Source organism: Plodia interpunctella, chromosome 13 (genome assembly GCF_027563975.2).
Source record: "Plodia interpunctella isolate USDA-ARS_2022_Savannah chromosome 13, ilPloInte3.2, whole genome shotgun sequence".
Lineage (NCBI taxonomy): Eukaryota > Metazoa > Arthropoda > Insecta > Lepidoptera > Pyralidae > Plodia > Plodia interpunctella.
Genome location: NC_071306.1, coordinates 8,019,321 through 8,045,315, shown reverse-complemented (window position 1 = coordinate 8,045,315; position 25,995 = coordinate 8,019,321). Strand labels below are relative to the sequence as shown.

At 33.4% G+C, this 25,995-nt stretch overlaps 1 protein-coding gene across 1 annotated transcript in view; it reads left to right on the top strand.

Annotated features, from left to right (window-relative positions):
- The first annotated feature begins 248 nt into the window (after positions 1-248).
- LOC128674897 (uncharacterized protein) overlaps positions 249-25,995 on the top strand; it is a 73,794-nt gene continuing 48,047 nt past the window's right edge. The window contains exons 1-2 of the mRNA XM_053753879.2: positions 249-698; positions 25,114-25,235. Of these exons, the coding sequence (XP_053609854.1) occupies positions 635-698; positions 25,114-25,235 (186 nt within the window). The 5' untranslated portion in view covers positions 249-634. The remainder of the gene's footprint in view (positions 699-25,113; positions 25,236-25,995) is intronic.

Below are 25,995 nucleotides of genomic sequence, written 5' to 3'. Positions count from 1 at the left end.
TTTCCCTGCGTAACCTGCCACTTTATCTATGTCCTTACAATTTTTTGCTTCTATTGTTTTTCGTATCTACCCGTAAACAATAGGGGACGTGCTTTTCATGCGCGTACGCTCTTAAACTAATGCTAATAATCCTAATCAATTTGTTTTTTTATTGTGAACCATATGGCTGTACAAAAAAGTTTAAATTTACAATGATGGGGACATTCTAAGGTGCGTTTCGGTGCGCTGCACATGGACTCGGTAGTCGGACGACCATCGAGTGTGGTTCCGGTGGGGTCGATCACCACGTAGCGTAGTGTGTGCATACCCTAACGCAGCATTCGAGATTTTGAACGCGCGCGTACCGAACGTATCGCTTCGCGCCAAAACTACGCTCGAAATTCAACTCGCGGAGTGATTTTGTTTTTAAAATAATTCGAATTATTAGCATAGACTTATTGTTTATTATTTTAAATTACAACTTTTGATAGTTCAGTTTTTTGAGGTACAATTTATTTAGTTAATTTTGTTTTGAAAATGAAACTTTTATTGTGCAACTTTAAATTGCCGGTAATAAAGTAAAATAAACAATTATTTTAGTATAGCAGTTAGTTGTATGTGCAATGTTTTGTGAATAACAAAGGAAATTACGAAAATGAAGATGATTTGGACCTGTATTGCAAAAGTTTTAATTTTATTTTTGTCGACGAGAAGCGCTGGTGAGTTACATTTACATGTTTTATTTATATTATTTATTTTTACATTATAATTAATTTGAATTACATTAGAGATATTTATTTGATATCAAGATTTTAAATATGAAGCTATCATGACCTATGTTTATAGCAATTGTATAAAAAAATTTAGTGTTCCGATATCCAGACTTATAATTTTTACGTTTGTTTTTAAATTATTTAAGTTATTTTTTTAAGTTATTTAAGTTATTTTTTTAAGTCATATTTTTTTTAAGAAAATATATGTAATAACTTTACTGGAGAGATGTTTCAAAGCACAGTTTTAAAAGAGTACCTACTTACCTAATAGGTCAAGGAAGCCCATAAAACCGAAAACGAAAATTAATGTATTAATCTGTCAGTACGGGCTTAGCAAATAGCTTATAAAGCAAAAACTGCAATACGTCCAAAAATACATTTGACTTAGTTTTTTAAGATCTTTAATTCTAAACCATAGGGTCTACTAATGGCAAAATGCTATAAGTATATATTGTTTAGACAAACGGTACTCGCCCATTACGCATTCATTGTTTCGACGGCCAATTTAACGATAACCATCTTTGATGAATAACGAAAGGAAACTTGCATTCTTTCGAAATGTTTGTGCATTATGTACTCGTGTTCGCATTGTTTAAATATGGACACGTAATTAGACATTTGTGACTTTTTTCTCGCGATTGTCTTTGGTTTCCGTGTTGCCTATTTGCCACCGGAAATACCTAGTCAAAAAAAAATTAAAACAGTTTAATGATGTACCACGTATACAATGTTTCCATTTTTTTTTCTTTATTTTATTTTTTTATTTATAAAGATTTATCTATCTTCTTTTTGATGTTATAAACGGAAAAGTATTGTTTTTTTTGTTCGTAACAAATAAACTCCAAGACTGGATCGATTTTGATAAAATTTGGCACAGATTACACTAATGAAGGCTTTATTTTCCCACTGCTGAGGCATTGGCCTTCCTTACGGATGGTTAAGAAGAATGGGCCATGCCCCGGGCCCAATGCGGATTGGCGGATTGCATAAATGTTTCATCAAAATAAAGGATTAAAGAAATATACATACAATATAGTTTCTGTTATTACTTTTAGAAAGAAGTGCAGTTAAAACAAAGAATTGAGCATTAAAGTAATTTGTTGGCCGAAGGAGAGAATAACTTATCTTGCACTTTTCTAATTTAAGTATTCAAGTATCTTCTTCACATAAATATCAATTTTTTAAAAGTTAAATATGGTCTTGTTCGGGTACAAATATATTTGTAACTGTACTTATCTTTTATATCTCCATCTGTGAATTACATAAACTTTTAATATTATAATCGCATTTGGAATATTTATTCGCCATTCATTATGTAATAAGTATTAACGTTCCTACAAAATCGTCACGTACCATATTTCTAGGTAGACGTCACGATAAAATACAAAAATGTTGAGAAATTTTATCGAATTTCGCCAAGCGAGCACGAAATTTTGTTTATCATTATGTAGGAAGACATTTTATTAGTCCCACCCGCGTAATCTCGTCCAATTTTCTTTTCCCATATTTTTTCTTTCCTTTGTTTTCATTTATCAATAATAAATTATGAAACAAAATGATGTACATAATTTATTATCGATAAATTATGAAACAAAATGGCAATAATATAAATGTGAAAGTATAAGTCCTTCTTTCACGTCAAAAATGTGATTTTTGGAAGGGTGGAGCACTGTCCACCCTTCTAACTATTATCCCCAATTATAAGTACTTAATTATATATAATTACGTCCATAGCTGGGTTATGCATACGTTAGTTGTTGTCCATCGGTCCACCTAAGTGTTTGAATTAACAATAAACCGACGTCTAATCAGTCAACAATTTTTTTTTCATTGTAGATCATAGGGAGCATAATCAATCATATAATGTGGTGTTTAAGTACAATAAAGTTCTCTAATCCTATCTATGTCTGACAATCTACAATTACAGTCATACCTTAAACAAATCGTCACATATTCATTCTTCCTAATTATTCCCTTGTAACAATTCCAACAGTTTTTATTGATGCATTGGCTAAGTATCGGCGAGACACTGGCGGACGGAGTTTTCTCACGCTCGATATAAGCATTCCTGTCGTGATTCAAACAAAAGTATGCAAATATTCTGTACTCCCATGCAATATGTTTGCGTAATTACTTTTGTTGTTATTATTTTTGTTGGTATTTGGGTTAAATGTTTATTGTAGATTTTTCAAAGTCCTGTTTAACTTCTTGTATGGTTTTAAAATAAATTTGAAACTGCAGTTCGGAATGATCTGTATTAATTTGAATTTTTTCTCTTAAAAAAATGACAATTATACCTACCTTACCTAGATATAATGATGACAAAATAAGAAGTCAGTACCTAAGGAAAGTCGTATAATAAAGGTCCTAAAAGATTATGGACAAACAATACTTAGATATTTTTAACGAGACACTGACTGAAACGCAAATAATAAAATACTTGGAATCTTGTCCACGCTACAAGAAATAAGTAAATGATCACCTATTTTCAGAATTATAGATATTTTTATGGCAAAACGAAGGTATGGGAGGTATAAAATGAGAATATTTGTTTCGGCAACTGGATATTTTTATCCGGATAGTTGCAGTTATTTCCGGAAACTATAAAATGAAGCAAAACAAACGAGGTTCCCTCTAGAGAAATTAAACGAATGGACAATTGTAAAAGTTTTAAATTCCACTCCTGCAAATGTGTTTTGTTCTTTGCTATGGCATTTCGGAAACGACTTGGCAGATAACAATTTGTAAATAGAAAAACGTCGACTATTTTCACGTATACTAGACATACGCATAATTATTTAATGATATTTTTGCATGGTGCATGCAAGTCTGTAGTAGTCTGATACTATTTGTTTTTGTACGTATCTATACTTAACTTATATACTTATTTCATAGAGATAGAAAAGTTTTCATTTTTGCCTTCAATTTATCAGCCATGTACACAGAATTACTAAAACCAATGCAAACTGTAAAACAGGAAAAGTTATAGAAATTAATATGTAGATTTTTGCAGATAACATAATTTATCTGGAAAAATCTACATAAAATTCAATTTCGTCTATTTTTATATCAAGTTTTAGACGTTTTGGATGATGTCAATTAGTTGTTGAATGACTGTGTGCGTCTTTAAAATCTCCATAACTTTTCTTATCAAAACGTAGAAACAGGAAATGCAACAGTTAATATTTATACAAATGCGTTTATCGGTGTTTGAATCGTACACAATTGTCGATAGATAAACATATCGAGTCTATTTTCGATGATAATAAAATAAAATAAAATATTTTCTTTGAAGTACTATTTACTTTTTTTTATTATATCGAGCATGGATCAATTTATCTGGGGCATTTTAAAACGTTTCGTTATCGCAGTAGTGTGTTTAGAAATATTCAAATAAGTTTAGTTTATCGTCGGTAAATTCAGCTTGAAGGCTGTTAGATAAGGATTGCCCGGCCTAGTTCTTATCAGTGAAAGATTTTCACCGCCCCTGGTACAGTCGACAGCAGAACAACCTATCAAAACGCATTACTAATTCCCCGTAGTTACCGCCACAGATAGGCAAGGTACATATTTTTGTATCGAATGTTAAAGTTTTTCATTTGGATTGATTCGCGTTTATATTGAAATAGCGGCTATTATTAGTAAAAACATGATTAATAATTATACATCTAAACCTTCCTCGGGAATCACACTATCCGTTGGTGAAAACCGAAAGACAATCAGTGCAGTAGTTTTTGAGTTTATCGCGAACAGACAGACAGACGCGGCAGCGAACTTTGTTTTATAAGTAAAATGTAAGAATAAGGATAAGGATTTTTAGTATCACATTTTTTTAAGAGCTGATAATATCGGCCAAAAAATAAAATCATCTATCACTAAAGGGTTCTTAAATATTTACTATATCGACGCGCAGTAAAAACATTCATGAAAATCGAAGCTAAGAGTAACGACAACAAACACAATTTGCAACACAAAACTTTTTTTGACAAACAAAAAAAGATAAACTGTAGTTACAATAAAATTTCCATGATCAAATATCCTTAATCCTAAGTAACTTTTTAATTGCCATGTTGTATAATATTCTTTTTTTATGTTTCAATTTATGTAAATCCGCTATTACATGGAAAATTATACCTAAGTGTTACACTAATTATTTTTTTATCTGTAAAAGTATTTCACAATTTCTTAGATACAATTTCGGTTCTACGTTTTCATTTACAAGTGACGTCATTCGGTACTCCATTTGTGTTATCAATTATCTCTTCTTTTTCATCCACCTTACATATTATAAAACAAAGTCCGTCTGTTCGCGATAATCTCAAAAACTACTGCACGGATTATCAAGTTTTCACCAACTGATAGTGTGGTTCCTTAGGAAGGTTTATGTGTATAATTTATAATGCTTTTCCCAGAGCGAAGCCGGGACGGGCCGCTAGTATAAAATAATAGGATTTACATACTAACTATGAGACCGAAAAGCAGGTGTTACTATTGATAAATAATCGTATCACCAAAGTGCCACTTAGCTATTTTACGTTTATTTAGTTTGAATTTATAGACAACCAAAGCGAAGGGCGGGACATTGCTGCTAGGCACGATCCATTTAAATAATATTTTGTTGGATCAGCCTATAATTATCATTGTGATTTTAGTGTTAAAATATTTTTTCTTCTGTCTGTCTGTCAAAAAAATAATTATGCTACCTACATTAACTGTATTAAAAAAACATAAATTAATGGTTGTTAAACAGTCTTATTTTGTACAAATTTCAAGAAGTAATTAGGTAGTTATTTGTACAAAATATGTTATAGGTATTGTGTTTGTTGTGGTTAAATACTGAAGTACAGCTTCACCTAGGTTTAGTCGAATATAAGTGCGATACCCCCATGTGCAATCACCTAAGATCGGCTGCATATTTAGCCGAAATAATATAGCCGTTTTCAATTGGCTGCATCTAGTTTTTGCCGGCTAAATCTAAATGTAATCGCACTTCGCCGTAACATATTCATAATACTACAGTTTTGTAACACAGCTCACAGCGAAAATGAAATAAAATAAACACCACACCATCGATATAAAGTAACTAATTACATCGACGAAAATTACAAGCATCATAAATATATGAGCTTCCCTGTTGTTTTTAAAAAATGCCTGCCTTCATGAAAAATGTTCTTGCATAATACAATTACTTATACAGAGATGACATACAAGTTTATTCAATGAATTAGGATTATACCTGTGTGTCATGGATTTTACTAGTCTGCTGCAAGCCGGGGCTGTATTTTGATTTTGTGCTGTATTGCAATGGTCGTAAGGATCTTAATAAGACTAGCAAGATGCCCAGGCATTGCCTGCGTATGTAAATAGATGATGCGCTTCAGAAGTCTTGGAATAACATTTGCATGGGTAACGTGGTTCCGATAGGTTTCTGTGACTGCGCCGTATCGGGATATAGAACAGCATTTTATTTAACGATCCTATTTATTGTAACTCTTTTATAATGATCGAAGTTGTTCTTTACTGGGAAATAGTGCTGCATAAAGTTTACTTTGTAATAGTGAAGAAATTCACTAAACAGAGCTTCACTAAATAGAAAAGAGAAATATTCACTAAACAGAGCTTCCTCTCATCTTCGCGCGGGAGTCACATTCGGGGCTATAAACCGCAAAGCCCAGGGTCAGCATAAAAATATATTGAAAATTCGTTTGTGGTTTTACGACCGGCCTGCTTGACGTCAACCGCTCTTGGAGGAATGTAATTGTGGTCGACTTATAGTTGCAGAGCCCACTGTGTCTCTTTAATCGCCTCATTCATCATCTACAGGACATGGAGTGGTATTCTATGACCATACGCAACTGAAATGGTTGAACTCCAAAAAATTCCATCCACCATTTAACCACGCGAGTTGTCAACTATATTAGAATAATCTATTGTTGCGATGTCTGTTTTACTCTCTTTATTATGTGTTCCCATAACGTGTAACGCTAACATCTCAAGTCAAGCTTTCACTATAGGTTTCTTCTCAAAAGGATGTGGTATGAACTTTTTGCTCCACTTCAAAGCCCCTGATAAATAATAATAGGTCGTGAGTTCTAGCGATGTATATTAGTCCCATATTTGACTGATGGATATCTCTAGATTGATAAGCACAATAATTATAATGATCTAGAGCACTAATAAACCTATATTTTTTTTATTTTCAATTAGCTCCGCCTCGGGGCTTCACTCTCGGGGGAATTTCGAGATAAAAAGTAGCCTATGTGCTATTCCAGGTTATATTTTACCCGTGTACCAAATTTCATAACAATCGGTCCAGTAGATGATGCGTGAAAGAGTAACAAACATAGGTACATACATATACACATCCTCACAAACTTTCGCATTTAGAATATTAGTAGGATTGGTATAGGCTGTTTTCTTTTATAAATTAAATAGTATTGTTTAGTTTTTTATTTATTTTATCTTTTTGTTGATCTAGGTTCTCTACAAATTAATTATTTTTTCTTACCTACGCAAACTTTAATTAATGCTCTAGGTAGATAAAGACAGTTAAAATCTGTGAGCAAAACTGATATTAGTACCTAAATTGACCTATTTACACATAAATACTTATATTTCGACTGCGGATTATGGATAAGTATTTAGTTGAGGGTAGTTTGCTGAGCATTAAATGAGAAAGTTTTGGTTACCATTAGTATTGGGCGTTAGGATAGGATGTCGGTCTCAGTCCACGGGATAAAGGGGCGGCAGACACGGTTCAAGTGATCAGCGGAAGTTTGACGCACCACAGACTATACAAGTGACAAGTTATATTTTTTATTAGGTCAGAAGAAAATAAAATGTGAGTTGGCAAACATATCTGCCCGATGAGGGTGTCGCTAATGTTAAATTTTGACAAGATAATTTCATAATTACTATTTTAAGTATTTAATTTTGATCGCAGTTTTGACATGTACTGAAATCCATTTTCTTTAAAGAGCAAGTATGGTGTTCTGCCATTGATAATAATTTTAATAAAAAAATTTGACCAAATTGTCAGGTGTGAGATAAATAATCGTGTGGTTGTTACGATTTTCAGTATTAAAATATTTACCCAAGTACAAATTACTATCACTTTACTACTATAACTTTATGAAACCATTATTTATTTGTGTATCTTGAGAAAAAACAAAAATCAACAAACAACATACAAACCATGTAATGGCTATCAAATACAAAACACAAATATTCCAAATAGATCAACCTGCGCGTATCAATTTGAGCTACCATTTTTTATCAACATTTCCAAGTAAATACAATTTCAATATGAATATCCGTATAAATCGGCGTTGGAAACGAAAACAGCTGTATCACGGACCCACGGTCCTTGGACAAATATTTACTCGAGTCGAGAATCGAACCTACGTGCCTTGGTCGCGCTTCGCTGCCTCGGGCGTGCCTCATGAAGCTAGGTAGCTTCTCAATAAGATTGAGGCTATTGCAATAGACGTAAGCGGTTTGAGATTGTGAAAACCAATATAATACATATTTATTTGAGAACTGTATTGTAAAAATGTTATGAAAAAATATGTATCTACAAACGGTAGACTTAACGACATTCTCTAGGTACATCATTTAGCAACTAATAAATATTAACCAATGAAAAAAAATGATAAATATAAAACTATTAACATTGCCTGAAATGAATTTCTCAATAAATAAAAATACTTTATTGATACTGAAATTATCAAAGTAAAATAACTTCTAAGCAGGACGGTAGTGATAGTTGGAAAATGTTCGTAACTAATAATTGGTTTATCAACTAATATTACTTTAGACTTTTTTAACATCCAATAAGTAGTATAATTATTTAGTTGTTTATTCACGTAACAATATGGAGCCTTTTAATAATATAATTTACTTACGACTCATTATTTGATTTGGGTCACGAGCTGAGGGAACAGAAAGTTGCAAAGAAATGATGTCAAAACTGTTTATTATGAATATTTTGTTGGGAAAATTCTAAGGAATATATTAAAATTTTATTCTGCTCGGAAACAAGTTGTTTTTGTGCCACAAGGTTGTTGTTTTATAGTTCCTCCACAAGTAGGTACCTAGATGAATTTGCGATTTGTTTATGGAGAAAACTGTTTATTTTAAAGTACATACATATACATAGGTACAATTATTGTAACTACTATGTAACTACGTACCTAGGAAGGATATAAATAGGGCATTCGAAGAAGTTATTGACTTTCCAAGGAAAAGTAAGCAGCGAAATATACTTAAATGAAATAATTTTGACTCGGGATCCAATTAAAATTGGATTTTACCAATTTTTGCAAAAAAAAAAAAACATATTCACACTAATGTTATAAATGTGAAAGCGTGTTTGTAATTGTTTCACGTCAACGGATCAAAGTTGTGTGTGTAATTGGTGGCGGCTACAGGCAGCAGCCAGATAAAAATAAAGGGCACAAATGCCTTTGCCATCTGCCTCATATAAATATGGTCGTTTTCAACAAACTAATTGCGTATTATGAGGAAACCTACACAGTAGCTGACCGAGCTTACAGTTGATAGACAGCGGTGGGTCCAGAGGCGGAGGCGCCGGCGTCCGGCGGTTGGTAAACATTGCGTTCTCAAGCGATGCGATGCGATGCGAAAATATCAAGTGAATTAACGTAAAGACTGTGCCCAATGAATACTATATACAGGACTGTATAAACTTTATTTCCTTTACAATTTCGAATTACCTATGAAGGGCACAAATTAATGTTTGCCACGGTTAGCCTTAGATCATTTAGTAAATGATCTAAGCGGTCAGCCTTAGATCAGTCAGCGCATTATTTAAAACTATCCATTTGACGAAGAAGAAGATATAAAATTTTGTTACGTATAAAATATTTAGTTGATGAAGTCTTATTTTTTCGCATCGCGTCGCGGCTTTGTCTCAATGAGTAAGTAACTACGTGTACAATTGGAAAGCCATATCTGCGCCTTTACGCGTAGTTTCAAAATGACACTCAAATTAAAGAACGCACTGAAAAGAAAAGACAAATAATATTTTTATTTCAATTATACTGCTTGTTGTCTACCATGACCGCAGCCTTGTACAGTTTAACGCTGGGCTATTGGTTGGTTTCCGGGCTCATTTCCTACTGACAAACAAAAACCATCCGAGAAGACTGAATTACGTTGCGATCAGAGTTTCTCCAATCGAACAATCTAGATTCACAAATGGAAATTTAAAAAAAAGTCTTAAAAAATTTATATCACAATATAAAAGACAAACTTTGCAATGATTCGCGCCGGCATCTGTCTGAGTTCGGCGATAGTGTGTATCTAAAATTAAAGTTTATTATGAACCAACTTGTAAAGAATACCTAAATATTTTAATAGCATAAAAACACCTTTTGCTCCACATAAACTTAAGTAAAGCTTGAAGATCGAGTCAAGCCATCACAGCAAGTTGCAAAGTACACAACTACGTACATACAGTCGACTGCAAGTCAAGCTACCCTCCCATAATCTTTATGCCGCGGTAATAAGGGCGAGTTTGCAATAAGTCTAAGGTAGTTTAATGTGCTGTTGTATATTTATATTTGCCTACTTAAGAGAAATGAAGTCGGAGGTAAATAAATGTTTGAGCTCGGATCCTAACCTAACATCAGTCGGTACGATAAGTAATAACTTACGTTACTTAGCAACGTGAGCGAACTAAAAGTGAAACGATACATATCTACAGAATGTATTTACTTATTTATTTCACATCAATTACAACTATGATTACTGGTAACCCGTATGCGGTAGCGGAGCTTTATACTTATTCGTAACAAATGATTTTATTTTTATTTTTTAAAATGTTTTATGGCACTATCTTGCTATATCTGTTTGGTCATAAGCTTGACTGATAGTGGATGCAATATAGTGTTTAAACACATTTTTAGTAAATTTATGCAACGAAGTTTCAAATGAATAAAATAAAATGAAAATCAACAAAGTTGACTGGTGCAACCCACTCCTAATCTTTTCTTATTTGTACATTTTTTTATAATCATGACACTTTTACTTCTCTCTATCATCTGCTTGATTTCTTCCTCAGCCATTTGGCGTCGGAGACCAAGGACTGCCGCTTTTTTAGACAGATGTTATCCCAATTGGCATACATATCCTCTTAACCTCCTTTAGGCCAGGCGAAAACAGCATATTCAGATATTTTCCCTGGAAATCTTATAATCTATACTAATATTATAAAGAGGTAAGCGTTTGGGAGTTTGTATGTTTTTATGGCGGGTAATCTCCGAAACTACTGAACCGGTTTCAAAAAATTTTTCACCACTAGAAAGGTACATTATCCAAGATTGCTAAGGCTATATTTTATCTCAAAATTCCCACAAGAGCGAAGTCCCGGGCATCTAGTAATAAATAAGTAGATGTACCTACCTAAGTTGGTACGATTGCACACAACCTACTCCATTTTAAATTACCGCTTTTGAGAGAAATTCCTTAGTGCCATCTTAATTAGTACTCTCGGATCTGAATACAGCTTTGTTCTACATTGTGCACTGCAGCCGATAATATAATTATCAGCAAATTATCACAGAAAGCTACGAAAAGCAATGATATGCAAACAGTGAGCACTTGTGTATCTACGGCACGTACTATACGGTATCGTATTACGAAAATCGATTAAATATACAGCCTGGTTTAACCTCGCTTCGGAGTAGGTATGTTAGTAGTAATAAATTCTACATTAGAAATAATATCCATACTTATACTAAAGTTTTGAAAGTGTTTGTGCGTGTTTCTTTGCCCGTCTTTCAAGTCTAAACGTAGCAACAGATTTAGGTTATTTTTGTTTTGGATATATTTAATTGGAGTGTAGAGCCATAAGCTACTTTTTACTGCAGGCAGAGCCACCAGCAACTGCTAGTTGTATTATAATTCAATAAACTACCAGCACATCTATATTAAAATATTACATTAGTAGCATTTAACATATGTATAATAAGAATATGTAAGTAAAATTTACTTGTGTTTATTTTATATATTTTTATTTTTAAAGCACCATCATTTGCTCTTTTTTGATTGGTCTGACGAGGTTCGACTGGCCGAGAATGCCATATGACATTAAATCTACTGAAAATAAGATAAATTTTAAATTATGCAATGAAGTTGAATAACTAAATAGGTGTGTGGCGTAACTAAATATAATTATCGTAAGCCCCGATGCAAAAAAGATCTTGTGCCCTAAACATCCGACGAGTAAAGAAAGTGATGGTTATAAGATGGTAGAAGAAGCAAATGATCGCGTTCAAAAAGTGTCCACTTATAGATAATGATGACCCACGGGAAAAAAGCCTGACAATATCTAATATGTAAGTTCGTAAGTAGTATAAAATAATGAGTACCTGTGCAATGAAAAATAAAGACACCTCCTGAACTTAGGGTCTTTCCGTAGTCTTCCGGTAGCAACGAATGAAAGATTATTAAAGAGGTGAAATTTGTACGAGAAATTGCCTGTTTCGTCAATTCAATTTTCTTGAGCAGGTCAAGTTTCCCTTTCACCCAAATGAAATCAATATAATAACCACTCAATGGAACTTGTTAGAAAAGCATTTTGATTAAAGAATTAACTTGATTAAATTTGTATTATCAAATGAAAAAACTTAAGCGGGCTCATTTTTAGCCGCTGAATAAATTTCGCCGTGGGAAATAAGTCAAACGGTCAACAAATATATTTGTTTGCAAAGGCTTCTCGCTGGCATGCACAGGAAAATTTGTAATTTAATTAATTGTTATTCAAATATTTATGCTTAATTAATAAATTGACTAGAGATATTGGTGTTTTTGTTAGCAAATTAAAAACAATATTAAGTAGCACATATTTATCGAAGTCATTAGTAAAAAAAAACAAACAATAAGTAGGTGGACTCTAATTGAACTCGTCACTTGAAAGGATATAGTTACACAACAGTAAAAACTGTATGTGTACTTTCCCACAACCACAAACCAATAATGCATTTGTAACAAAGCAAGTGCCCGCGAGGATAATGTTCTGAACATAATTTTTCGCCCCGTGGGTGTTGAATTTTTAGAATGTTGACACTACCCATTTACAACATGGCGCGTTCACACTCCTTCGTTAGAGACTGCCTCTCCAATAAAACCTACAAAATACTGGCAAGCAACATACCTCTTTTTTCAGCAACTCAGCGTAACAATAATTGCAGCATCTACTTGAATGTTTGTAATTACCAGTAAACGAATTTTATGATTCTGACAACAAAAGAATAATGAAAGTAGAAATTAATTATTTTCCACAAGAAATTATATATTATTAATTGCAGTGGTAAAAATTTATTTCCCGTTTTCACCTCACAATTTAACATTAAATTATAGCGCAGAATTGATGGGCGCTGAAATTATTAAATGTAAGTTTTAAATGTACCTAATGACAAGGTAATTATCAGCGATCCTTGGCTTGTAATTTACATCCTTGATGAAACCTCACTAATATTTCACATATATTGACGCGTAAATCGCTTGAGCTATAAATATCCCCGTTCCCAAGTTAGCCATATCATTAAATCGTGCCACAATAGATGCCACGATTTCAATAATTCATGCCGCGCTCGTCCCTATACTTTCCTGTAATTACCACGTTTATATTCGCCCGCCGAGGGTTTGTTTAGGGCTTTAGGCAAACTAGGCAATTATCACGTCGCCTGCAGAACCTTCCCACGGGATGGGAATTCGTAAAGATACGTGTCGAACCTCGCGGCTATGTAACCTCGTCTTTTTGTAGGTGGTCACTCACGAATCCTTACAAATGCGCCTTTGTTGACCCGAGTACCGACGTGTCCAGTACAAGTTATACACTAAAGAAGGGAAGAAAGGCTTGTTCCAAAGAGTAATGTATCGATGTTTGAGCCGGTGGGCGGCAAGGCTCAAGTTTCAATGACACGGTGCGGGACTGTTTGTTCGGGACCCGGGATCTCGTGAGAACCTTCGGAACTGCATGGGCGTGACAACGTTTTTTTTTTCATCGTGTTTTTATTCTTTTGTACGGCTAATGTTGAGAGTATCGGTAATAACACGAGATCTCCGACGTGACCGTGACAATGCATTTTTGTGACTTGCGCCCTTTTGCTTCACACGTGTTGTTTTGTTTCGACAGAATACGGCGTGAACCGATGCAGTAAATTTGGAACGTATTTTTACGACTGTATTCTTGTAAATTTCATGCTAATCAGGAGCTATTATTCGGGGCAACATTTGGCAAGAGCTCAACTCAAATTTTCTTTCCATACAGCGTTCGTTAGCGGCGCACATGTTCGCGGGCGTAAATCATTTTAACTTTAAAATAATAAACCATTGTGAATGAGTGAAACTCACGTCTCCTTTCTTGGAAGCATAAAGTTTTTACTATCGCCTTTACGCGTCGTGGCTAATGTTGAAACAATATGTATGACAGGCATAAGTTACATTTTGCGCTCCCCGTGAAATTGCAAAATTGTTTGTGGACGGTAGGGCGGGTCATTAAATATACATTAAGTAGCGGAACTATGTCCATTGGCAACTTGTAATGTAATGTTAGTTCAGTGCTGAGGTTGCTAGGCGAAGATTGCAATGCTTACGATCGCGGGCCACGACCTGTGATTGTTTGTACAGACAGATCGAAAGGTATCACCGACAATACACGTTTATTGTCTGAACATCCGAGGCAAGAATTTCGATATAAGTTCTTTTAAGAATGTATTTCTTTTTTATTAGACTTAAAATTATTCTAGATTCAACCTGAGAATTCTATTCAGCTCTACGAGACAGTAAATAACGATTCTGAAGCAAAAGAAACGCACTCGACAGAGATTTATCCGGCGGCGCTGTCGAAAACAAGCGACACAGTTTGTTTCGATTTTTAACACGGAAAGGACTCGTATATATCACGCGATATTGAAATTCTATACGGAAATACAAAAGTTATTTATGAAAAATAGGCACTGATGTTTGGGAATTTAAGTAGTTGCATTTCGGTTACTCTCCAATAAAATTAACATATTTTATTTAGGTATTATAGCAATCCAATATACCTACGGTTTAGGATATTGTTTTTGAGCGTGTGCTTTGAATAAAACATGTATTTTTATATGTTTTCGTTTGCTGCGGTGCATATTTTGTAATATTCCCCCGCCGAGCGCGCAGAATTGGGTGCATCTACATTTTTATTGCTTCCTCATAGTTTCACTGCAATTTGTTTTCTATGGCAATAAATTAGATAATGCTATTTTCATTCAGTTTGCGTACAGTGTTTTAAAGCTTCTTATGGAGTGTGAAATGTCGTTGACAGCACAGCCCATTAGCCTAGGCATTGATGTGGAAATCGAGTGCAAACATACAAGTTTGTATGCGTGTACTTGCTGTAGCTTGGTTTTGTAAGATCGATTTCGGTAGTAATTTTATTGCTATATTTTTTAGGAGAACTAAAAATAAAAAAAAATAACTTAAATAGTACAAATCGGAAGCTCATTATAGGATTGTAGGTTAATAGGAACTGTGTACGCACATTTCATGTAATTACTTAAACTTTAAGAATCTACCAAAATGGTACGTTTTAAATACATGAAACTCTTATGTTTGTTAGTAGTTTAACAAACTTAATAGTTAGTAGTTTGGCCAAAACAGTCATTCCTCACGGCATTAACAACACCCGCAGAGCGCTAAAAACAAAAACATTAAATTGCGTTATGAAAATGCAGACCATCAAAAAGAACGTAACTCACACACGTTCTTTTGCACACATCAACTTTGACGTTAACCTTAACCTGCACACCACAACGCTAAGAACGCCATTTTATCCGCGGCGCGCGGGGGTGGCGCGCCGTTTAAAGTTAGCATCAAAGTAGACTGGCGCAACTAACCCTAAGGAGTATACACAACACACAACTTAAGACTTACTTAAAAAAGGCTGAAAAAAAACCTATATTTGTTAGATTTTAAAATTGTAATTGTAAAATTTCAATTTTTATAAGGCATATTAGTCGATGCTTATATAAAAAATTTTTTACCCTCGTCAACACATCAACTCCCGCACAAAATTTCAGGGACAGGGGTGTCTGAAAATCAGCGTTATCTCCAACCAATACAGAATAACAACCAATACGGGATAACAGAAACTGAGACATTCCCTTATCACATTATTATTACAAAGTGTATCTCTTAAACTAAAATAAATAATTAATATAATATGTAAAATTACCTATGTATTTAATACTTACTAAGTTTGGCAATAAAGTGGTTTTTTATTTTTTTTAAGTGAAAACTTCTTTAGCGGCGTTGTGCACTTTTTGTGTTGGTAAAAAATGTTAAACTCGCGTCACGACACGTGACCTGATCAAAGATTCGTAAGACGTCAAAAATTGACAACGTTAATATTCAAGTTTTCACTTCTGCCGGTATTCCCGGAGTGCAACCCATTTTTTTATTAGTAAAACATACGTAACGTATTAGTCTTGCGGAAAATTTACTGCCAATAAAAAAAACCACAATTGGCTAGGGTATAAACAAATTACCAACCCTCAGCCGAAATCACGTAATGCCAAACTAATGAAAACCATTAATGGTCCGCATAGAATCGCTCAATACACTCGGTATACTTCCCACGAGGCTATTATGAAGACCTCTCTATAACCATGATAACGTTGGGCCACATTATTTTGTGCACTTTGTATCGCACTTTAAACCATCTGTGTATACGACAGCGTGTTCAGTGACCGCAAATAAAAGTTTGTTTATGATTAAAGCCTGTGGTACATTGCGGACGGGATAGATACAAAATTTTGTTTAAAGTTGTATTTGTATCGACTAAATACAATTTTCCACATATTTACAGTTTTTTGAAGGAGTATAGTGATTCAGATTTCAGATTTATTAGTGGCTCGATTCATCACAATTGAACAACTTAACATTTTGTTTATTATGTATATCTACATTGTTATAACCAGTATAGTTTAGTTATTAAACTGTTAAATATAAATTTGTGAAATGAAAAAAAAAAACTTTATACCACCGATACTTATAAAAAAATATATTACAGTTAACAAGACCCTTATAAACATGATAGAATGATACATATCTAATATATTTTATAGCTAAGACAATTTGTGAGATTTGTCCATATTTATTAATACTTACACATCGCATAAACAGCGATCGCAGTGTGCTACAAGCCCAAATAAAAATAATATAGAAAAACCACTCTGCCTCCGGGCAGTTGTCTATTCTTCACCTTTTGTTGGGACAGGTGATTGATGGGACCTATATTGTTGGTGTCGCTGGGCTTGAAAAATGAAGTTTGTTGTGCTGATTGCGCGTCGCTTGCTATCTGCCTTTTTTCCCGTGAGTTCGCCCTGAATTATGACAGAGGTAAAATAGGCTTAGCTACAGAACAAACTGACAAAATAACCTTTGCATTTAACTTTACTTGACAATATGCAGATAATATATTAAATTTAAATTTTTAATGCACAAGTAAATCTCGATCTACTGAATAATAAAGAAACTGCAAACATTTTTTGCTTCGCTTCATTTTTGGCACGCAAATTTAGTTACTCATTATAAAGTTTTTATTATAATAATAATAATGGTTTTATGCATGTTAAGTGTTAAAGTACATAATTAAATACAACTTTCTAAACGTCTGTGCTAAATTTACTTTTAATGAATTTACTCCAATTAAAGGCATATTCTTTATTAGGACCATAAAAACCTGGTGAAAAGAGGAAAAGTCGAGAGCCTAGATTCTGAATGAGTTGAGTAAACGTTTGAATCGTTGAACTTTTTTCTGTACGCTCATTATTCTGTGGCAGTGCTCTCAATTATGGGCAGTTGATAATTGAATGCGCAAGTTTTTGTTTGTTTTGGCGATCTCGCCATTAGTGGCGGGTTCGTTATGGCCGTACAAAAACAATTAACTTTCTTTCCTACTGATGAATCGTAAGCGGGAATACTATCAATCAAATGTGTGGCATTGAAAAATGTTATCTATGTTAATAATATTCAATTCGTCTACGCTTTAGAACTATGTGATTTTTTTCACTGGTCTTTCTTTGTGTTTTTTTGGCGTTTTAAAAAATAAAATCTATTAACAATTAAACCAGTGAATTTTTTACTCATTGGCGTTCAGATTTTGTTAAAGTCTTTTGCGACTAATATTTTCATATTTTAGGAAGTGCTAGTGGGTTGCACCAGTCAACTTTGACGTTAACTTTAACCTGCATAGAAAAATGTATAGTATGGCATTTATCTAAACATCGGTGGCACACGGTTTAAAGTCAACGACAAAGTGACAGGTGCACTCTTGGAGTCTCAAAATGATCTTCGAATATTGTTAACAGTTTACTTTCCTCTCCAAACCACAAGCGTGCTGATTGGAGTCGGCACGTGCCTAAATTATCCCCTTATTATTTATACCCCACTATTGGGCAAAAGCCTTCCATATTTTTCTCCATCCTTGTTGTTGGAAACAACATTACAAAATCTATCAAGACACTGAATTTCAAATTTAAAAAACGGTTGTCTTTGGTCTTTTCCTTCCATTACTTCGAATCAAATATGTGTTAATAGTTAAGAATGATCATTACATCATTAATCATAGTATAAAACAAAGTAGCTTCCGTTAGTTATCTGTCTGTCTGACTCTGTCCATATATGCTTAGTTAAAACTACGCAACGGATTTTGATGCGGGTTCTTTTTAAGAGTGGTACAAGATTGTACCCGTGCGAAGCCGGGGCGGGCCGCTAGTATAATAATAAACGCCTCTTCAAAAGTGATATTATCTATTGTTTCATAAGGAAATTATGAGGACAATTTGACAAAAGGCTTCCCACATTTCCCTAATGGCGACTCTAACCCCCTGTATTGTGACTTCTGTATTGTGGTTTTCATTTACTATTCTGACTATGTGTACATATAAAATATATACATATGCGTCAGTATGTATTTTAAGCGTATGCCCTACATTTTGCTAGTATTTTACAAGAGTGTAATTTTTTACACAATCTTTAAATAATAGGTATGTCATTACTTGAAGATTTATTTTATACATATTATTATTTTTGATTATTGTTGATATTGATTATTTGTAATAAATTATTATTATAAAGAGGTAAGCGTTTGTTAGTTTGATAGTTGGAGGAGGGTAATCTCCGGAAATACCGAACCGATTTAAAAAAACATCTTCACCATTAGAAAGGTACATTATCCAAGATTGCTATAGGGTATATTTTATCTCAAAAGTCCCACGGGAGCGAAGCCCCGGACAACACCTAGTTTGTAATAAATTGATAAAATAAGCTATCTAGCAGCACAGCCAATATAATTGTCTATAAATTTGCTTTCGCAATACCCGACGAGAGTTCAGGTACAGTCACATCTACCTACCCAAATTCATTGCAAACTCGCCGCTATTACCGCGCCATAGAAGTTAACGCAGGGTAACCTGACTTAAAATTTTGTACACATCTATTTATATATTGTACATGTAAGCGATTGTGAATGAATGAAATATCACTATTGAGGCGTTCTATACCGTTGGCATCTATCGCGTAGATCTGTCGGTATGTCTTTACATCAAGAAAAAATGTCCTTTTGTCAACAATACAAAAGTTGACACTTTGATAGATAATTGTAACAAAAAGTAATAAAATCGACGTACCTTTTCTCATAAACACGTGTTATTGATACAAAAGTTATCAATCTGATCGCCCTTGGATCTTCGCGGTAGGTTAAAATTGTTTTTAAGATATTTCTAGTCCTCTACTTGTGAAGTTGTGAATAGTTGGACCTATATAAATAAATAAGTAATAAAAAAATATGTTGCGGTGCATTTAATAACCTCCTCCTTTTTTTAAAGTCGATTAAAAGACTTTCTTCACTTGATTAAAACGACTGTTTACTACATAACTAAGTACCTATTATATTCTTTAATGCATAAATATAGCCAAATAAATACATGCGAAATTACATTCATGTTTTTGATATGTTTTTTTTTTATTTTCGCGAAAATTCAAAGAGAGCCCATGACCATAAATGTGTAAATGCTCACTCTCTCTCTCTCTCTCTCTCTCTCATTTGTCCGTTTCCTGGTTACTTCCTTAGACACAAAACGTAGGAACCCATGCAGATCCGCATTATTATTTTTTCTCCACTTTGCACACGTATAAATGTTCATTGTCTACCAAAATTTTTCATCGTAATTTCGGAATTCCTCATGCGGAACGCGACGACCATGTACATATACCACGGGTAAAGCACGGACACACATGTAGGTCGATTCACGCTAATTATAATGCGCCTTTGTATGCCGAATGGAACAGCCAACCGCACGTCCGACTACACAAATTCATTGCAAATTCACCGCTATTACAGCTGACTAGAGATGTATGCTGCGTAATGTGGCTCGCTTCACTGTACGAAATTACTGCAGGAGGGTTATTGGCCCTTATTTTTCGATAACTATGTAAAACGACGCGTGTTTTGTTGTGTTTTGCTCCGTCGAGGTCGCGGCAAGACATTGCGAAACGAATGTGGTGTAAGTACGGTTAAATTAAAAAAAAAAAAAAAAACAAGTACTTTCTGTATAAGAATACAGAGAGCCAGAGTCAACTCGCTAAGAAGACTTAGCGAGTTGACTCTGGCGTTCAAATTTATGAAGACCAACACTTTCTATCAATGCAGAACAGCTGCAAGTGACGATTCATATAATCGTCGAATAAATATCCAAGCTTTTATTGTACTCTTATCGGGTGATAGAGTTAATTTTGATATATAAGTTCATATAATACCAATTTTCAAATAAAGTGCAGTATGCCAAGAAAGAGAGGAAATCAGATTTTTGTCGAACAAAATTTTTTTGCTATTGCAATATCAAATAGAATGGTCAAGATTGATAAACACCTAGTGTTGCCAGAACAGGAGACATCACCCTTTTTGTTTTCTTCATCTTGACAGACTGTACGTATGTCTGTATTTTGTTTGTTTGAATGTAGCGGATTCTAAATTGATCGAAACCTATGTTTTACAAACACATGCACGAACTGTGAGAGCTGTGGCATGTGCATCGTGTATAAACATAGGCAATCGTTTCCATCTTCACGGTGCCGGCCAACCAAATGCACTCGACCATATTGCACCGATTCGAGTCACTCATGTACCTCTCTGTATGAGTTTCCTTTTTATTACAAGCTTTTATTTAACTTTCAATAATGTATGTTGAAAAAAAATTCTATAACGCAAATGTTTATGTCACTGTTCTCTAAAAGGTTTTCTTATCACGATAAAGGCATGCTTTGGCAGGTGGAATACTGCAATATTGGCGTTTAAAAGCTATATTTTGGCAAGGCTTGAACGGAAACTCGTACATTTGTTCTAGTCGAAAGCAAATCCAGACAGTCACGAAAAGCCAGGAAGTTTTTGTTTTTAAATCAATGCAAATGTAAATTTAGAATGGTCGATACTGGGTAAACGAATTGCAACACTAGACATCAATCTGAGTAATGAACTTAAATGGAAAATACCTGAAAATGGACTACACTTATTCTGGTGTGACGCGTGGAATGGAGTGACGTACATTGAGAACGGAATCCCAAATGCACTGTTCCATTTTCTCTTTTTACTTTGTTTGGACAGACAGTCAATTAAATGTGTAAGCAGATTGAAAGCGATCGTGTTCAAACGACAGCCGAATGATCGGAAAATGTATTTTTCGTTTTCAGGTTGAAAATATTTTGTTTGTCAACTTGTTACACTTATAGATTTTAACATTGTTTAGTTGGTTATTAATTATACGTTGATGTACATATTATAATATAATTATTAAGTAGGTATAGTGCCTAATATAACTTTTGGCCGCGGCTTGGAATTTCTCAGCCTATGTTTGAACAGGGACCTGTGACTACATGCATACCAAATTTTATCAAAATCGGTCCAGCGGTTTAGCTGTGAAAGCGGAACAGACAGACTTTCCCATTTATAATATTATGGATAGTAGGATGCACCTATACTTACGTATAACAACCGTGGTAATACATTTTTTAAAACATTATTACTTATTTTATAAGTAATTTTCGAGTCGAGAAAGAGTTTTACATTCAAATTGTACATTAACCTATATTAAAAATATGTATAAAAAAGTATTTGTAGACCTATATTAAAGTATAAATAATGGGCTTTAAGTGGCAGGAAGCCATATTAATATATAAGCATGAGGTTGAATAATGAAAAAGGAATATTGCGTACAAAATGAAATTACTTCAAAAACGTTCAATGTTTAATAAAGTACTACAGTCTCTAAGGTTTCTTTCGCCGAATAATAGGGGTGTCAACTTTTTGAAAAAAAAAAAGTGTTTGAATATAAATATAGTATTTAAGTACACAAATTTCCATTGACTAAACTAAAAAAATTGTACCTATATTAAAAATATACACTAGCTGTGACCAATAATAGCCCTGGTCTCTCTCTATACTCTACCAACTATCATTGATAAAATCATAACAATTAATGAATTGTTATGCTCATTAAAGAAGGACAAACAACATACTTTGGTATTTAATTAATAATCCAATATTTTTATAATCCAATTTTCTTTATTGTGTTGAATTTATTTTTTTTAGAAACGCTTTTTATGCTCATAGAATTTCGAAATTTTGCCTGCTGTATTGTATTTTTAAAATAATATATAGTAAAACATCTCAAACAGCAGGCACTAAATAATATACTAGAGTTGGTAACCCTATCGGAAAGGCACAGCTCAGAAAACTTGCAAATTACTGTCGTATTTTATTTTGGAATCTTTATTAGAAAGTTTATTAACAATATCTCCAATTTCAGCTTTCTAGACTAATATGTTGGCAAGACAAAAATCTAAATCAAATATTTTCATAACTACTTTTTATAGAATGTTATGTGAACGAGTATACGAGCGAAAGTATATTTGCTGAAAATCCAAAATTTTGACACACAATTGTCGATAGTGGGGTATTTCTACTCAGAGAAGATGGGAAAGCCATTACAAGTCCACAATTTCATCACTTAACTGCATTGTGATGTATGAGTTTGAACCTATTGGGAAAGTGGTCTGCGGTAAGTGCACGATGTAGGTGGTATGTGCGGTGTGCGCTTGCGCAATTACAAGTGTGGGCTAATTGCCGAATTACAGAACTCAGTGCAAACAAAGGTTTTATAATGCAATTCTATTGTTCTCATTTCACTATTCTCTGACCGCTCTGTGCGTGTGTTGACCGTGTATTTTACGATTGTAGACTTTATCACTTAGACTTTAACGGAGCCGATTGCAAATTGGAGGGTAATTAAAAGCGTGCAACCTAGCAACATTGTTTCTTTAAGATTTTTTACCCAATTAACAGGTTAAAAACATATAGAAAATAATTACTTCAGTAATATCTGATATACCTAAATCAAAAAAATTAGTTTATGCAAGTATTAACCGATGTAATTTTATTTTTTATGTCAATTTTACTTACTTTTACTAACTCGGAAGATTTATATACTAAAGTAGGTACGCTTGTACCTAATTCTTCTTCTATGGGTGCCTCTCCAACTATAAGTTGTACCTAATAAGTATAATTGAATGCTTAGGTACTGTTTTGTTTTTGAGTCAATCCGTAACTTATTATGTTCACTTGGACACACATCTATTATATAAAAATATTATATTCTACCTTATCACACGAATTTAAAATCTAATTACAATCTATACATGACTGCAACACTGCGTAAAACCAAGTAGACATATTGATGCGAGTCTACCAAATAGCTCTTTGACTACCACACACTTCATTACACAATACACATAAACTACAAAGCCATTACGTAAACACCTCTAAACCTATATCAACTGAAAATATTCTAAAGGAAGCGTGTGCCATTTCATGTGGCTAACGTTCACCAGATCTCTTTGATCAAGATAATTACAGATTGTTCCCTTACGAGATTCAACGCCTTTGATTTGATTCTGACGATTAAAAGTGCATAGACTTCCATGGAAGGTAGATTGGTAATGCCCCCTATTTTTTTATTACAGCAGAGAAGTCAAATTTAACACAAATATCAGTATTATTGAAAAAATAGTAATTTTTAAATCGTAGTAGTTCAAAAATACGCGATTTATTAAATATGTTAATTTTTTTCTTATTTATGTTTTTTATAGTCTGCGGGCTGATAGTTGCATTCACAAATTCACGTGCAAATAATAACATTTTATGGAATTCAGTGCGCTATTAGCCCATCGGAATGTTAGCCGCATTTGTAGTTCCCGTTCCATAGGTGCTCCTATAAACATCCTGTCATACGTGTGTGTGTCTGTTAGTTAAAAATAGTTATGGCGATTTCCCGCCAAGAAATTTACCAAACTTTTCACATCGACCCAAATTCATTGCATATTCGCGTTTTACCGCCGAGTCTTGGTGTAATGCAAAATTTAGATGTTGATTTGTTGTTGACAGTGGATCAATCAATCGTTTATTTATTTCGTCAGACAAAATACAAAATAAATGTGAATCATATTTACTGACAAGGTTTTATAATGATGTACTATGTATGTGACTGTATTGTACTATCTATAACTTTAACCGATAATACGTAAAATGTATGCAATGGTTGAAATTGATTATGCTAAAATATTTTAATTAAAAGGTATTGCGTTGTCATCTCTTAAAAATAATAAAGCAAATAATTCAGCCGAGCTCGACGCATCGATGTCATAAATTAAATGTATTTCAGTTTTTCGTTATTTGTTTTAAAATGTCGTATTTTTATAATGTAAGTGTAATGTCAAGTATGCTAATAAATATTTACACAATGAAAACTGCAATCATATTGTTGGCAAATTTGAAACAAAGATTAATGTCTTCAGTACCTATAGAGATTTAGTACATATTATGCGTCTATTTATTTATTTATACATATTATACAATCACTGTGAATTCTACTTGAACTGTTTGAGTATTTTATAAATCACTGTTTAAATATATACGCATTTCGAATCTATCTATCAAATGAACACATAACTATTTCGCTAAATTAAGTGTACTTTTCAAAATATAAATGCTTTTTAGGTTTAAAAATATGAAATCGCTCTCTGATAGACTTATCCAATGTTTTGAATTTACTATTTTAAAATACTGGTTATTATATCAAAGCTTAAAATAGCTCTTTGTTTGTTAAAATCTGTTAATCTCTGAATTCTGATTCTCTTTTGTTAGCCACATTCATGAGAAATAGCGTGATAAGAGGAAATAAGTTTTAGAATTTTATTGGAAATTAGCACAGAATTTAAAATAGTATCTTTTGTTTTTCAGATGCTGTCCAGACCTTTGTTGAAATGCCCAGATATACGGAGGTGAATCCTGGTGAAGACGCCTTGCTCAAATGTAGGATATCTAATAAGAAAGGCGTATGCTCCTGGCAAAAAGACAACAAGGTAAGTTTTACTAAGTCACTACACAGTTGTTTAGTTTTCTAAGTTTTTCTTTCTCGAAAAATACAAAATTGTACTTGTTTGTTGTAGGTTTATAGGTAGAAATGTTAACGGAAACCATTTTTTATTTTTGTACACAACAATCTTATTAAGTATTTTAATTACATTAAACTACAACTAAAAGAAAAAATAATTAAAACTACATAACAAACTATTAAAAAAATTATAGATAGAAATAATTACAGAATTTTGTGTAACGCATTTAGTACCTAAAGTAGGTAATTCATATAAATAAAAAAATAAAATATGTAGACGTATGTACTATTATATTATGAACAGGAGATGAATGTATCCACTACGAACCAATACCTAGAGAAAACACCAGAAAGCGCCATATTGTTTCGGACGGCTTCAAATATCAGTTCAATTAGGTATGTTTGTACGCTGTGTTATTGAACTTATTGTAAAAGAAATTGTGAGGGCAGAGTCTATATTATTATAAGGAGGTAAGCATTTGTGAGTTTGTATTTTTAAGGCGGGTAATCTCCGAAACTACCGAACCTATTTCAAAAATTCTTTCACCATTAAATCACCTCGATTAAAATTTTGAGATATAATATAACTTAGAAATCTTGCATAATGTACCTTAATTATGTTATTTCATTATTATATAAATTCCCACGGGAGCAAACCCCGGGCAACTTCTAGTGTATTATAAACACATACCAAGTATTACTATTCTTAATAAGTCAGCATAGTAACC